Source organism: Myotis nattereri, assembly GCF_964212035.1.
Source record: "Myotis nattereri genome assembly, chromosome: 4".
NCBI classification, from domain to species: domain Eukaryota; kingdom Metazoa; phylum Chordata; class Mammalia; order Chiroptera; family Vespertilionidae; genus Myotis; species Myotis nattereri.
In genome coordinates, this window is record NC_138079.1 from 5,795,571 (window position 1) to 5,811,088 (window position 15,518).

The 15,518-nt window shown below is 47.5% G+C and overlaps 1 protein-coding gene across 1 annotated transcript in view; it reads left to right on the plus strand.

Moving 5' to 3' along the window:
• The first annotated feature begins 631 nt into the window (after positions 1-631).
• SLC1A3 (solute carrier family 1 member 3) overlaps positions 632-15,518 on the plus strand; it is a 73,372-nt gene continuing 58,485 nt past the window's right edge. The window contains exons 1-2 of the mRNA XM_081090144.1: positions 632-992; positions 2,572-2,847. Coding sequence (XP_080946270.1) covers positions 2,664-2,847 — 184 coding nt within the window. The 5' untranslated portion in view covers positions 632-992; positions 2,572-2,663. The remainder of the gene's footprint in view (positions 993-2,571; positions 2,848-15,518) is intronic.

A 15,518-nucleotide genomic window follows, 5' to 3' on the forward strand; every position in this document is an offset into this window, starting at 1 on the left:
TAAGCTTTGGAGATGAGTCAGTCTTAAAATCTATGTCCACAATCTATTTTCCTTCTTAAGAAAAGTGCACTAAAAGTGCCAGATATATTCTCAAGGCAATGAGAAATTTCTCGTTCCTATAAATGATTGGGGGGGGGGGAGGGGGAGGCGGACATTTAGCATCCTTTAAAGTTGAGGCACCTATCTGCACAGCAACTTATCTTTTGAAGTCACAAAACTTCAAGTGTGTACTTTTTACTCTGTAGTTTAGCAAATATCCTGGACTCCTTGTGTCACCATTTTAATCTCTGCGAGGCAGGCACTTTGAGCTAAATTAGGTTTGTTATAATAGAGTTTAACCTGCTTAAATAGAGGCATGTCTCAGCTTGTGTTTTGAGTAACTTTAGGCAAGTTTGGAGAACTGTAGCAAGCATCCCTCCCACCCCACCCCCACCCCCACGAGACTGCGTCCAGGATCTTCCCAAGAAATGCCAGTTATGTGCCCAATTCTAAAGAGAGGGACTCTTTCCTAACACGGTACAAGCAGGCCAAAGAGCACGCTCTCGCGTTTCTCCAAGGACAGGGAGCCTGCGAGAATAAAGCCAGATCTTTCAATGCAGCCTCGGAAAGGCTCCCTGGAAACGCTCGGACCAGACCTCCAGCCCGCGGCGCGCGGCGCGCTGCCTCCTCCGGCCTTCCTGCCCCCGTTGGCATTTACAATGAAAGCGGACCGGCCGCGCCAGAAAGGGGTCTCGGGAGCAAAACAAAGCCGGCCGCCTGCTGCCGGGGCGCCCAGAGCCATCGATATTCCAGAACCCCGGGCTTCCCGCCCCGGCCGGGTGTCCCCCGCCCCGCCCCGCGCCCGCGCCGGCTCCGCCCCTTTCCTTAAGTTGCAGGCGCGGCGCTCGGTCCCGGAGCACATGCCCGCCGGCTCCCCGCGCGCCCCTCCGCTCCGACCTGCTGGGCTCCCGGGGCACAGCCGGGCTCCCTCCCACCCGGCAGAGTCGGGAAAGGTAAGTCGGGCGCCGGGATTCCTCCTGCGGGCGGGATGCCTCCGTTCCCCGGCAGAGGGGTGGCGAGGGAAACGCTAGCCATTTGGGTCGATCACGTCCACGCTGGTCACTGAATGTCACGAGCGCGGGGTGTGTCTCTGTGCCGGGGCTTGCGTGGATTTGGCGTTTAGTCCCTCGTGGGGACGAGGGGCAGGTTGTGGCTGGGGATCTGGGAAGGGATCAGGCTGGGCGGCTCTGCCGAGCAGTGACTGGCTGGTGGAGGCAATCAGATCAGGAGGAAAAAAATCTGGTCTTGGCGTCTCCTCTTCATCACTCCTCCCTACACGGTTCGTCTGCTGGGAGGTGTTTAGACAACGTGTAGGTCTTACTATCGCTGACGCCACCCTGTAATTGTATTTAAAAGTCAACACTGTGAGGCAAGTCTTTTTTTTTTTTTTTTTTTTTTTCTCCACACTGGGATTTGCCAGAAGCGCCCGAGGGTTTGCCAGTGACCTCCCCCGCGGTCGCACACGCAGGCTGCTGGTGCTGCCAGACACACACGTCCACGGGCACGGTTGGTTGGTTGGTTTTTTGTTTTGTTTTGTTTTGGCTTGGCTTGATCCGTGGTAAAGATTAGGGATTAGAAATCTTGTAAAGCAGCAGGAGGTATCCCTTGATTTTTCAAAAACGATTTCCACCTCTGCAAAGATTTACTTCGATTTTAATAACCTGGGAACCCTTTAGAGAAACTAGAAACCACAAGCTGTAACGTTTGGAATGAAAATTGGATTCATCTCCTCTGTTCTAGAAATCCTAGCATTTAAAATACTTAGAAGTTGGGAGAGCTTCCTCAGAAGACCTCGGTGTGTTTGCCACAAGGACAAATGCTGCTTTGCACTCCTCTTTGTAAGAAAAGTGGAAGTTAATTATGACTTCAGGTGGTGTATAGAGGTGCCCGGAGGATTCTTCTTATTTTACAGGAAAAAAAAATTCAGAAGTTGCCTTGTGAAATAGGCAAATGTAGTTGCCAAGTCCTGTGGCTACTTGTGTTCTTTTCATGGCCATATGCCCTAGTTGACATTCTGATGATTCTTTTTTTAATGGAGAAAATACTCGCTTCATTGTTTATAACAGGAAGCTCCAACTGTGAAATATCAATACCTCAGTTCACTTGATTGACCTGGTTATGCCTTCACCATGCTTACAACAGAAGCCAGCAAGTAATTATTGAGTGTTTCCTGTGCATTCAATTCAATTGGACATTTATTGAGGGCAGACATTGTGCAAAGCTCTCAGCTAGGTTCTGGGAAATGGGGTGGGGGTAAGAGTGTTCAGTCATCCCAGCTCTGATCAACCCTTTTGTAGCCTCCATGGAGGCGGGAAGACAGATTTCTAAAAGTAGAACACAGGTTTCTGTTCACGTATTCTGAATGTACGCACATTTCCCACACGTGGCCCGGCAGATAGGCCCAGTGGAGGCGTTCATTGTACCTCCATGGTGATTCCTACTGAGAGCATGCAGTTTGCCCCCAGTGCCTCCTGGTGTGGAGCTCACTGACTTCTCCCCGCTGGAGATGTAACTCCTGTCTCTTCGCTCTAGGTGTGTTCTCAAACACCGAAGGGGCCTGGCTCTCTGGGGGTGATTCCGAGACATTGAGGGGCAGAGAAGAGACCCTCCTAGAGAAGTAAAGGATGACCAAAAGCAACGGAGGAGAAGAGCCCAGGGCGGGCGGCAGGATGCAGAGGTTCCAGCAAGGCGTCCGGAAGCGCACGCTCTTGGCCAAGAAGAAAGTGCAGAACATCACCAAGGAGGATGTTAAAAGTTACCTGTTTCGGAATGCTTTTGTGCTGCTCACCGTCACCGCAGTCATTGTGGGTAAGTCATTTGATAACAACCGAGAAGACTCGCTCTTGTTTCTCAGGGGCCTCCGGCTGCCTGGGAATATTATCAGATGGACTGATTGTAGGTATTCAGAATGATCGCCCAGGCTCTCTTCTGGCTTTGAAGATTCCCCCCCGTCCCCCCCCCCCCCCCCGCCCCAGTTCCCCAGTAAATGACAGTCCCTTGGCATGTTTGGAGCAATAAACTCATGGGAATCTGAGAGAAGCAGCATTAGGCATTCTGCAAATCAATTGATTGATTGTGTGGAAAGGGAAGTAAATCAAATGTTTTCCCAACTCATAGAAGGACAAAGAGTAATCATTTAATCATCAGGCCTGAGCAGTTGATTAACAAACAAAAGAAAGGCAAGCCTGTTAGATTTGGCGAAAATGTAATCATTATACAATGTCACTTTCACTTAAAACTAATTTATACAATTAGTACACCCAAAATGAGATACACGTCTCTTAAGAGTAATTATATTCTAACTGGTGCTGATTTGAGTAGCCAACTTTTAGATGTAAAGGCCAAATCTTTAAATGTGTTTGCACTCTCTCATAAAGTGACTGGGAAGGGTAAATGGGGGAAGTGTTAACACAGATCTCTTTCATTTATTGCCCTGAAGCGTGGGCCACAAATAGCTATACCTTTTTTCTTTTATAAATTTTTTAAAAATATATATTTTATTGATTTTCTACAGAGAGGAAGGGAGAGGGATAGAGAGTCAGAAACATCCGATGAGAGAGAAATGTCAATCAGCTGCCTCCAGCACACCCCCTACTGGGGATGTGCCCGCAACCAAGGTACATGCCCTTCACTGGAATCGAACCTGGGACCCTTGAGTCTGCAGGCTGACGCTCTATCCACTGAGCCAAACCGGTTAGGGCAGCTATACCTTTTTGAAACATTTCAGCCTCTTACAAATTTAGGATGGTTGATAGCAATCTGTAGTAATAAAACATTATTGTCTTGTTCGATGTATTGGCATCTGAAATAGTAGTTTCTTACTTATGGGTGGCATTGATCCTACTTTAAAAGATAGCTGAGGAAACTACTTGCCTAGTTGGAGCTTTTGACTGACCCCAAATAGAAATCCTTTGGCTAATAAACACGCAAGTCAGTGCCATGCTGTAAAAAAAAATTTTTTTAATGCTTTAACTTAAATTTCTAATAATGTGTCAACATAAAAAGGGCATTTTTTATAATTTCAATCTCTACCTTGGTGTTTGCCAAGATCTCCCATCAAACCTAAAGAGATAATGACAAAAAAAGCTAAGAAAATTTTGTAGCATGTAAATATAATTATAACTTCCCCCTCCCCTCCCAATATTGGATTCTTAAATTGCAGATAAGTAGGAATACAGTGCAAGAGTAGTTTGTCTCAAGACCTTAGGCATATTCCATTTCAGCATCGTTGGCTCCTGTGAGTAATAGTTGGTGATTAATGACTTTAGTTCATTGTAGAGATGTTCAAAGACAGTGTCCAGATTGAGGCAGGGAAGTAATGGCTTTCTTTAGTCGGCTCCCAGCTTCGAATGTGTTCCTGGAAGAAGTATTCCAGCACTGTGTCACTGCCTTGGAAGTTGATGTAAAATGCTGTATGCTCACCTCGTTTTTTGCTTTGAGTTACGGTTGTTGTCAAGACAAGCAATAGCTGCGGACTAAGAGAGACCAGCTTTATATAGTACCGTTGCACCTACTTTCTAGGCGCTTTGTATATATTAGCTTACTTATTCCTTAAACAAGCCTCTGAAGTGAGTGGGTAGGGATGAGGACTGTGATCCTTATTTTACAGATGAGGAGACTGAACAAGGAGACATCAAGTCACCTGACCCAAAACATGCAGCTAGTAAATGCTAGAGCTGGAAGTCAGACTCAGGCTGTCTCCGACCAGAGGCCGTTCTCCTCGCCACTCTGCCAGCCCACCTTTCTCCTCTGTGGACTTTCTGACATCTTGTTAGGGATGCCAGGCGGGGAAATGTAGCTGACTTGGTAGAGGCCAAGCAAGCAGTGCCAATGCATTCATATAGCACTGTCATTTAGATTCGGCAGAAAACTTCTAAACCTCCTACAAATCATTAAACCACATCCCTCTCAGTCATTTAACAAACACCCATTTATTTTGCAATCCTATATGTATAATAATAGAGCTCAGTGATGCGGGAGTATGTTTGGAAAAGATGCAGAAACGCTTATTCCAAATGGTGTGCGCTAAACACCAGAAGAGTTCAGTTTCTAGGACGGAAGTGTTTCAGTTAAAGAACGGAAAGTAATAAAACCTGAGCATAGCCAAAACCGGTTTGGCTCAGTGGATAGAGCGTCGGCCTGCGGACTGAAGGGTCCCGGGTTCGATTCCTGTCAAGGGCATGTACCTGGGTTGCGGGCACATCCCCAGTGGGGGATGTGCAGGAGGCAGCTGATCGATGTTTCTCTCTCACCGATGTTTCTCTCTCATCGATGTTTCTAACTCTCTATCTCTCTCCCTTCCTCTCTGTAAAAAAATCAATAAAATATATTTTAAAAAACAAAAAAACCCAAAAAAAACCCCTGAGCATAGAAAGCAGACTGATGGAGAAGTAAGTTCACGATTACAAACAAATACCGTATCTAATAGGAAGAAGACAATGCCAGAATTAGGGAATCCATTTTCTCTGTGAGCCCTGGGATCGTTTCCGAGCCCAAGGAGGACTCTCCTCAGATGGGTGAGAACTGCAGTGAGTTGGCTGAGCCGGCGGAGATAGCTTGGCAGGGTGCCCTGGTGGTTGGCTTTTCGAATGGAAACTGAGGAGGTAGACGTAACAAGAAGAAGGCACTAACAAAGAAGCACATAAAAGAGCTCATTGACAGTCAGAGCGACCACTGAGTCTACACCAAAGACTTGGAGTCACAAATAGACAACTTGGTAGCAAGCAGAGTTCGGAGAGAAGGAAGAGCCCTTCCGTTATCTCTGGGTGCATCTCCCGTGGACGCCCCGTGCCAACAAAGGCTCCGTTTGGCTTGTCACTGGGCACCACGTCTACATCAGCCCTGAAAGAAATAACAGGGAAAGAACACGTCTCAACATCAACCCTTAACGTCATATTGAAACAACAAAAATCAATTTTAAAATAAAAAATGAGTAAGCATCAACTCTCTAATTTATTTGCTGTCGTATAGAAACAAACTGGGAAGAGACTAGCGAGGAAGAAGAAAATAGCTGCTTTCCCCAAAGATGAGACGAGAAGAACTATAGCCGATACTTAGTTTACAAATTCTTATGTTTTAATCACTTAAACATAAAAAAGACAGAAAACCTTATATTAAGGTATTTTTTTTTTGTTCAGTCTGTTTTGTTTTGTCTTTTAGAAATAAAATGAATGTACCTTTAGTATGTAGAAATGGAAACTAGAAAATATTATGGAGGAGTAGAGACATGCGGCTTTTTTATTCAGAATAAAGCAGAGAGTTGAAAATATTTCCCACCAATTCCTCTGCAAGCACAGGCATAGGCCCGCTGGTGTGATGTCATTTCTAAGCAATGACATTTCTGATGTCATTTCTAAGTGATGCCCAAGTCTGAGTGTGCCATGCCGTGTGACACAGCCCACGTAAAAGGAGCAGGCTAGCAACCCTGGAGAAGGCAACGCCAAGTGCTAAGCCCCTTTCAGAGTTCGTTGCTAAGGTGTTAGGTAGGTGCCTGCCAGGGCCAGTGCAGACCTCTGTCTGGCGAAAACCACGCTGGGAACGGTGATTTCTGTCTTTCTCCCACCAGGAAGCACTTTTCTTGCTTCAAATTGTAGTACGTTAGAGTAACCTCAGACATCTCGCTGAAAGACATGGAAAGTCCTGGGTCGTGTTCATGTCACAGAGTGCCTACTCTTTCCATGTCCACGGAACGAACGGCACAATAAAAATGAAATCTCAGGCCAAAGAAATGGATCATAAGCTCAGCTCGGAGGGGAGGGATCTGTAAATAGAATTGCATAGAATTGGAGGGTGGTTTTACAACTAGCACCTTCCTTTGCTCTTGGCGCGCACATGTGTGCGCACGTGCGTACATACGTACACACACACACACAGAGTTTATGTTTGGGTTGTCCTTTTGTGGGTTTGAGAGAAATTGGTGTCTTTTTAGAAAAGAAAACGTGCTGCTTACATGTGCATAAAGCATCTTTGGCAAGAAATTTAAATTGCACTAAAATTCAATGCAATTCCCTAATATCGCTGAAGAATCCCATATAATAAAAGGCTAATGTGCAAATCAACTGAGCAGCGGAATGACCGGTCGCTATGACACGCACACCACCAGGGGGCAGACGCTCAATGCAGGAGCTGTCCCCTGGTGGTCAGTGCACTCCCACAGGGAGAGCACCACTCAGCCAGAAGCCAGGCTCACGGCTGGCAAGTGCAGCGGCAGTGGTGGGACCTCTGCCGCCTCCACAGCAGCACAGGACATCCCTTGGGGATGTCTCCCTGCCCGAAGGAAGTGGGCCTAAGCTGGCAGGTGGACATCCCCTGAGGGGTCCTGGACTGCAAGAGGGCACAGGCTGGGCTGAGGGACACCCACCCCCCCGCCCCCAGTGCACGAATGTCGTGTGCTGGGCCTCTAGCATATGTATAATAAACTAGTCACCATGGATGCCTCTTGAGATAGGAGCTGGGTGTCTGGGGAATGGGATGGAAGAAATAGTACTTTCCTCTAAGTAACTTTTTGAAAGTTTGACTATGTTAACCACATTCATATATTATCTCCTAGTACTATTATCTGCTAAATAAGTAAGTTTCTTTTTTATTTATTTATTTATTTATTTATTTTTTAATATATTTTATTGATTTTTCACAGAGAGGAAGGGAGAGAGATAGAGAGTTAGAAACATCGATGAGAGAGGAACATCGATCAGCTGCCTCCTGCACATCTCCCACTGGGGGATGTGCCCGCAACCCAGGTACATGCCCTTGACCGGAATCGAACCTGGGACCTTTCAGTCCGCAAGCCGACGCTCTATCCACTGAGCCAAACCGGTTTCGGCAAGTTTCTTTTTTATAAGAAGATTCTATGCTATTCAGCAATTTAACAACTATTAAATGCCGCATAGCTGGCCCTGTGCTGCTATGCAATGGGGAATCTGCCCTCAGGTAGTTTAGCAGGAGAGATGGATGAAATGAGATGACAAAGGAATAGACAAGGTTCATAGGTAATATTAGGGAAGTTTGTCATTAACTCTAAATGTTTTTAATGAGATCATAGTTTGCATGCTGTTCTAGAGCACTTTAGAGGCTCCACTTTCTTATTAACAACCCAGATGTGCCATGCGGAAGAGAATAAGAATGTTGCTTTCGACCTGGATTCATGGGCCGGCAGTGTTATTTAGTAGGTGTGTGATCCTGAAGGAGGAGTTTTACTGCTCCGACCTCGGTTTCCTCACCTACCATTGCTCAGATAATATGCACTGCACACTTCCACTGTGTGCCAGCCACTGTTGTCAGTGTTGTTAGTATGTTAGCTTTATTTCATCCTCACAGCATACCAGGGAGGGAGGTATTCGTAATCTCGGTTTACAGATGAGAAAACTGAAGCTCAGATTCTTATCCCACAGTTGAAGCATATTGACTGGGATTCCAATCCACCATTCTGGCTCCACGTTCACACTCGGTCACCACAGTGTCCTGGGCGCTGGTGGCTGGTCTCAGGGAATGTCCACGATTGTTTTATTGCAGCAATTAGCTAAGGGTGTGCATGGACATAAGAGCAGGAGGGAGGGAGAGGAGAGGATGAATGGAGCCCTCTGGACGAGGGTCGTCCTGAGTTCTGGTGATTGGTTGTCAGGGAGTGTTGACAGGAAAGGTGGACCGTAAGCCGATGGTCCAACTCCTGGCTGGGGTGACTGAGGTGTGATGGTGCCGTCAGTAGAGATAGAATAGAGGAAGACACAGGAGGGGGTGATAATACGATCAGGTAGGGGCGTGTTGACTTTGAGATGTGGGATGCCACGGCAGTGGAGACACAGTGCAAGAGGCTCCCCGTAAAGATTTGGAAGGTATTCTTACCATCTCTCTCCAGCCGGAGCAAGGACTGGAGCTGTCTTTGAATGTTAAATAAATAAGGACCCATGAATCGGGTTCTCCTACTGCAAACACTACTGTAAGTGAGTCTATTCACAGAACAGTGTGAACTCCATGCCCTTCTTTATGACTAAAAGCAATCATCTCCCCGCAGTGCCACTGTGGAATTGTGTCTCTCCGACACATGAACTATCTAGGGAGGCAGGCAGTTCAGCCACACGGGCCCAGGGATTGGCCAGCCATCAGCGACTGCGCCGAAGCGACTGGTGGTGGGACCAACAGGCCAACTCCTTGAGTCAGTGGTGTGGGCACAGCCTGGTACCCACGCTGACATCCCCTCTCCTAATGGAGAAAAGGCATCACCACACAGTTTGAACAACAGGAATCCAGTGAACGGATTCCGGGTTCGGATTTCTGGTTTCTTCAACACTCTCTGGGAATGGGAAGGGAGAGAGGGAGATTGAGGGGCTGGGAGGGAAGGGTTAGGCCCTCAGAGCCGAGAAGCGGGGATTGCAATGCCCTGCTCTGCAGAAGTGACACAGGAATAGGGTGTAAGGCCTAGAGCCTGATGTTCCTCTGCTGCTTCTGCAGGGGCAGAACCCCGAAAAGCTGTCGGGGGAGCAGTCCCTGCCATGTGCTCATGGCACACGAGGATCCCAGCCTCTCTCCCACCTTTTCATAAAGCGTTGGGGGGGGGGTGATGGTAGGGGGGGGGGTGCCTCCTATGGTGGGTGCAGTCCGTGCAGCCTGGCGGAGAGGATCAGAGCTACGGGCTCCGGACACTTAGGTTCATGTCCCATTTCTGGAACTGCGCCTGTTGCTTCGTGGGAAACAGAGTCATTCTGACACCTCTGCCAAGATATGTATCTCAGCGCCGCCACTTAAGCCACGGGACCTTACACACTGTCTTCAGCGCCGGGCAGGCGAAGTGTCCATAGAAGCTGGAGAGCCCTGGTCCTGGGCTTCCGTCTTCGCTCTGGCGTCGAGTGAGGACGCTGATTGGATGAGGCTGGTCTGCAGGGAACGGAGACCCAGGGACGGGGTGGCGGGGGGGCGGGGGGCGGCGGGGGGGTGAAGTGGGAGCAGGAAGGGGACAGGCAGGTCCCCTGGTTTAGGTCTAGGGGTGGCTTCTGTTTCCTTGGCTAAGAAGAGAGCCAAGAGGGTTGTAGGAAGAGACTTAATAGTTGTAAAGGGCTCTGAGAGGCAGAGATGAAAGGCTCCTAGTAAGTGATACCGTCATTTTCAATCCCTCACCCACCCGCCTCCTGAGCCAAGGCAGAGAGTGATCGCAGGCCGCACCTCCGACAGCTCAGGGGAGGGGGTACTGGACAGCTCAGGGGAGCGGGTACTGGGCAGCAGGCGCCTCTCAGGAGAACGGGGAGTTGCTGAGAAAATGTTTCCTGCTCCCCAGAGCATGTTCTTGCCACCTGGGCCAGGGGAGAGGGCACCTCCCTGGCCTCCTTTCCTCCAGTTTTGGTGTCTCCTGCTCATTCACTGCCCCGCCCCCTCCCGCAGGGCGAGAGAAGGGCTGCGGGAACTTTAGGAGAAACGTTGCTGGTTTCTAGCAGGGCTGGTAAAGGTTATGTTGAAGGCGTGGCGTTCCGAGAGGCCCTCTGGATTTTATTTTGCTGTGTTTTCTTCCTGTTCATACAGATAATGAGCAAACTGAGCAGGCGATTTCCAAATGTGTTTCTCTTTCGAGCAGGTAGTCAAATAGGCAGGTGTGTCCAGAGCAACTGCCTGCAGTACTAATAGCCCCCCCCCGTGGCGGTGCGGGCCGGCAAAGCCCTGGGTCCCACCCGCTCACAGCCGCGTGCGCCCAGGGCCAGCCCGCCCCCTGCTGATCGGTACCTGTACCTGCGAGTGTCCGGATGCGGCTGAGAAAGCACCGAGAGCCTTCAGTCCTGGTGACAGACCCGGCTCTGCCACCAACTAACTCACCTTACGATTTAAGACAAATCTCTGGGCCTCTTTATCTTTTCAACAGCGAAGTACATTTACACCAATGCCGGCTTCCAACTGCAGAACTCTGTCGTTAAAAGTCCGATTTGCCGTCCTCTTCAGCAGAATGTGTGGGATGGATCGACAAGTGTTTTCTAGTCCAGGACACTGTGCAGTTGGAAGGACCTTCTTCCGACACTGACCACCCCCCAATCCGTCCTGTCCAGTCTAACCAGCAGCCTCTTTGTCTGGCCTTGACTTCCGAGGACCTCTGGGTGTGATGCCAAGGCCAGAGGACACAAGTGAGGCACACCTCCGCGCGGCCACGGCTGCCTCCCGCCCGCGGCCCGGCCCCCATAAATCAGAGGGAAGCCGTGGGCCCCTGTTTGTGCTCCAGAGTAAACAGGCCGGGGAAGAGCCTAGCTGTTTGGAAGCGGCGACTGGAATGTAAGCACCGTCTCCAAACCGTACATTCCAGGTGCCGGGCACTCGGTATTTATGCAACACGGACATGCTGTCATTCATCAAGCATTTGGCCTGGCAGCGCGGTGAGCAGTATCATTGCCGTGAGATGAGGAAACACACCAAGAACTTCAGGACACAAAGTTCCATCATTGTGCTCACCCAGGAAAAAAATTATGAGTTTATGTCAAGCGCTGGTGCTGTCAAAATTGCCCAGACTTTATTCCCTAGGGCAGGGGTCGGCAAACTCATTAGTCAACAGAGCCAAATATCAACGGTACAACGATTGAAATTTCTTTTGAGAGCCAAATGTTTTAAACTTAAACTATATAGGTAGGTACATTGTTATTAACTTAATTAGGGGACTCCTAAGCTGGCCTTGGCTAAAAACGTCCTCAATCTGTTGAGGTACGTTCGCTGAGGTCGACCCCTTCCAACTCTCCCATCCACACTCGTATACTTGTGTCGCCTATTCTCCTTTCGCTCATCCTCTCTATATGTCCAAACCACCTCCACATACCTTTCTCCATCCTCGACACTGCATCTTCTTTCACTCCACAACGTTCCCTAAAATTAACTTAATAAAGTTTACTTAAAGTTTTAAGTCAACTTCGCATTGTGTGTGCGCGCCTGCACATGGTATTTTGTGGAAGAGCCACACTCAAGGGGCCAAAGAGCTGCATGTGCCTCGAGAGCCGCGGTTTGCCGACCACTGCCCTAGGGAGACCAAGACTCTTCCCACCACGGTGCCCCATCAAGAGGTGCACTCCAGTGGCTTTGAAACCAAACGGAGAAGAAGAACAAAGCGCCAGAACTAGATAAAGGAAGGTGCACCCTGGATGGATTAAGATAAGGTGGGGACGGGCACTCCTTTTTCTCACTGGGCATCATATCAAAGATTCGTAGGTAAATTGAGGAGCTGCGAGCTGAAAGGCACACTTGAGTTTTGAATTTCAAGGCTGAGTTTCTGTCTCCAGAGAGGGCAACTCCATTCTTCCTGTCCCCGAAGAGACTTCTCCGGTTCTCCAGCGATGATGCCAGGCCGCAGCCTGCTGCCTCCCAGGGGAAGGCAGTGGGCTGTTAGTGAGCGACTTTGTGTTTGGAATCTTGTAAGATGAAGCTCATTTATCCCTAATGAGAGTAGCGATGGACAGTTGCTGCCCTTCTCACCCCAAAAAGATGGCCCCTGCTTTTAGCATCACTCGAAATTCCATCTTTAAAGCGAGGAAGGCAAAACCCCAGGGAGATATATATATATATGCTTGCCGGTGTCTTCAGCTTGTTGCCGAAAGTGAAGGTGAAGGCATCAAGAAGGAAATGACGAGTCCTTTAAGATTCTGCTTCTGGCCCAAGCTGTCTGTATTGATTTATTTATTTTTGTGCTCTGAGATTTGCTTTTTTAAGGCAAATGAAGTAGTCATGTAAACAAAGCTGAGAGTCAATAAACTTCCCAGGACTTTGTAAGTTCCGGCGTTGCGGTGCTTTGCACAACATGATGGATGATGAGCCAGCGTGTCACCTCTGCCGCGTGGCTTGCCATGTGAGTTTGCAGCCCTGGTACCCTTGCAACTCCAACGGCTAACAGCCCATGAGCCTATCTATAACGATTGAGTTCAAAGTTTTTTTTACAGTCACTTCCTGGTCTCCAGAAAAACAAGCTGTTTGGTCAGAAAGTGATCCACACACCACAGATCTGAGCACCGGTGGCTTTCCTCAGCGTGGCCCCAATTAAGTAAACTCCATGTGGAAGCAAATTCAAGCAGCGTCGAGGAGCAGCCAACCCAGACCCAAAGCGACGCTTTAGGACGATCAGAGCGTCTAACAGAAAAGATGTAGGAGACACTTCAGTCAGATTTTTAAAAAAATTGTGGGCCATTTCTTTTTGCTTATTTCTTTTGTTATGTTACCTGTGAAATGCATAAATGCATACTGCCCCAAATCAAAAGGTACAAAACGGTATAGAATGAAAGAGTGGGAGTATTCCACCACCCATGTCCCCAGGTGTTCAGTGTACCCTCTTATCAGTTTCTTCTGTGCCTTTAGCGTTCTTTTATGAGCATAAAAATGCACACTTTTTTTTTTTTTTTGCCTTTGTATACAAATGGTAGCATGGTGTACACAGCCCACTTCACACCTGCTTTTTTCACTTTGCACTGTTTCTTGGCTCTTATTCCTTGTTAACACAGAAAACGCCTCCCGTTCTGCCCTGGGGCTGCATTGTAGGGGTGCACCATGTTGTTTAAGCAGTTCCCAGTGGACGGACTCTTAGGTTGGTTCCAGATTCTAGATACGATCTTTTTAATGGTGTAGTGAACAATTTTGTATCTTAGTAATCTCACCCAGGTGACTGTGAGCCACATCCCTAGAAATGAAATTGCTGAGACTGAGGGCATACACATTGGGGGTTTTGATAAATATTGCTAATTTATACCCCATAGAGGTTGCAATTTACTCCCCCAGATGGTGGGATTTAGGAAGCAGTTTGGCCCACGGTTGCCGCTGCAGGGGTAAGGATGAGTGTGCTTTGTCATGTGCGGCCTGGCAAGCCCATGGCACACGAGCCGAAGGTACAGGGCAACTTGGAAACTTTACATATCTCCCATTTCCAGTTTCTACCCCTTGGAACAATATTTTTGACCGGAAAGGAAGATAATGGGTTCTAAGGATTTTATTTCTGATGATGATTATTTCTCAAATAGAATATTTTAAAAATATATTTATTTTTATTGATTTCACAGAGGAAGGGGGGGGGGGTGGAGAGAGAAATCAATGATGAGAGAAAATCATTGATCGGCTGCCTCCTGCACATCTCCCACTGGGGATGTGCCCGCAACCCAGGTACATGCCCTTGACCGGAATCGAACCCGGAACCCTTGAGTCCGCAGGCCGATGCTCTATCCACTGAGCCAAACCGGTTTCGGCTGAAACAGACACTTTTATTTGATCCCTCAAATGATTTATTGCATACCTGTCATAATTACTGTAATGACAAAATTGACATAGCATTTTTTTGGACTTACATGTTTTCATGTACATTATCCAGGACTGTAGAATTCATTAGAAGACACAAGATGAACTCATATAATGCAGCTAAGCTTTATAATGCTTTTTTGGTATACATGGTTCTTTGGTTCCTTTAAACTCAGAATATTTAGCTGAGAATATAAATTTCAAGAAGATCTTAGATACTGCCTATTCCTATCGATCCTTCCCATTTTTCAGATAAAAAAACAAAAGAGGCTCCAGAAGATTATGTGATTTGAATATATTGGGCTGTGGAAACAGGCAGATCAAGGTTTGAGCCCTCATTCTGCCAGCATCACTCAGTAGCCACGTAACCTTGGACAAATGGCTTATACTTCCTAGGCCCCAATCTCCTCATCTGCAAGATGATGATATTAAATCCTGTAGGTTGGATATGAAGGTTAAATCACTTAAGTAAAGTATTTACTGGCAGTATCAGGTCCAGAAACCTCCTCTGTGACTCTCAGTCCATGATCTTTCACACCTGCTGGCCTTCATTTTCAAAAACAAACAAAAAACAAACAAACAAACAAAAACTGCCCGTCAGAGATTGAGGGACCAGGACCTATCACTCCTCGTTTGTGAGTCTAGAAATATAAGCATGAGTCGTCATAGTTCAGTCAAGAACCAGTGTCACAGATCATGAGAGAGGAATGACAGTTTGGAAGAGGGTTGTTCCTGCAAGTAGGCTGCTATGCTCACGGAGGGCAGTGGGGAATAAGACTTACTGTGTAACACAATGATTCCTCCATCCGGGACACTGTTCAGCACCAGCTGGGGGCCAGGCGCTCATGAATACTGGCCATCTGAACAGCAACAGTCATCCTGAGTGTTCATTCATTCAACAAAAAATTGAGCACCTACCGTGCCAGGAACTGTTGTGAGGGCTTAATGTACAGTGAACAAAACTGAAAAATAATAAACAAAGAAAATCTCTGTTCTCATGGAGCTTATATTTCAGCAGACAGATAATAACAAACAATAAGCATAATAAATTAGAAAATTATATTGTGTTTTGGAAGGTGATAACGACTGAAAGAAATAAAGCGAGATAAGGGAAAAGAAAGTTCAGGGCAGACCTTTTGAAGAAAGATGACATTGGAACTAAATCTTAAATGAGTAAAGCCTGTGACTATCTGGGAAGAGTTCTAGGCTTAGAGAAGAGCTAGTACAAAGGCCATAAAGTGGGATCGTGT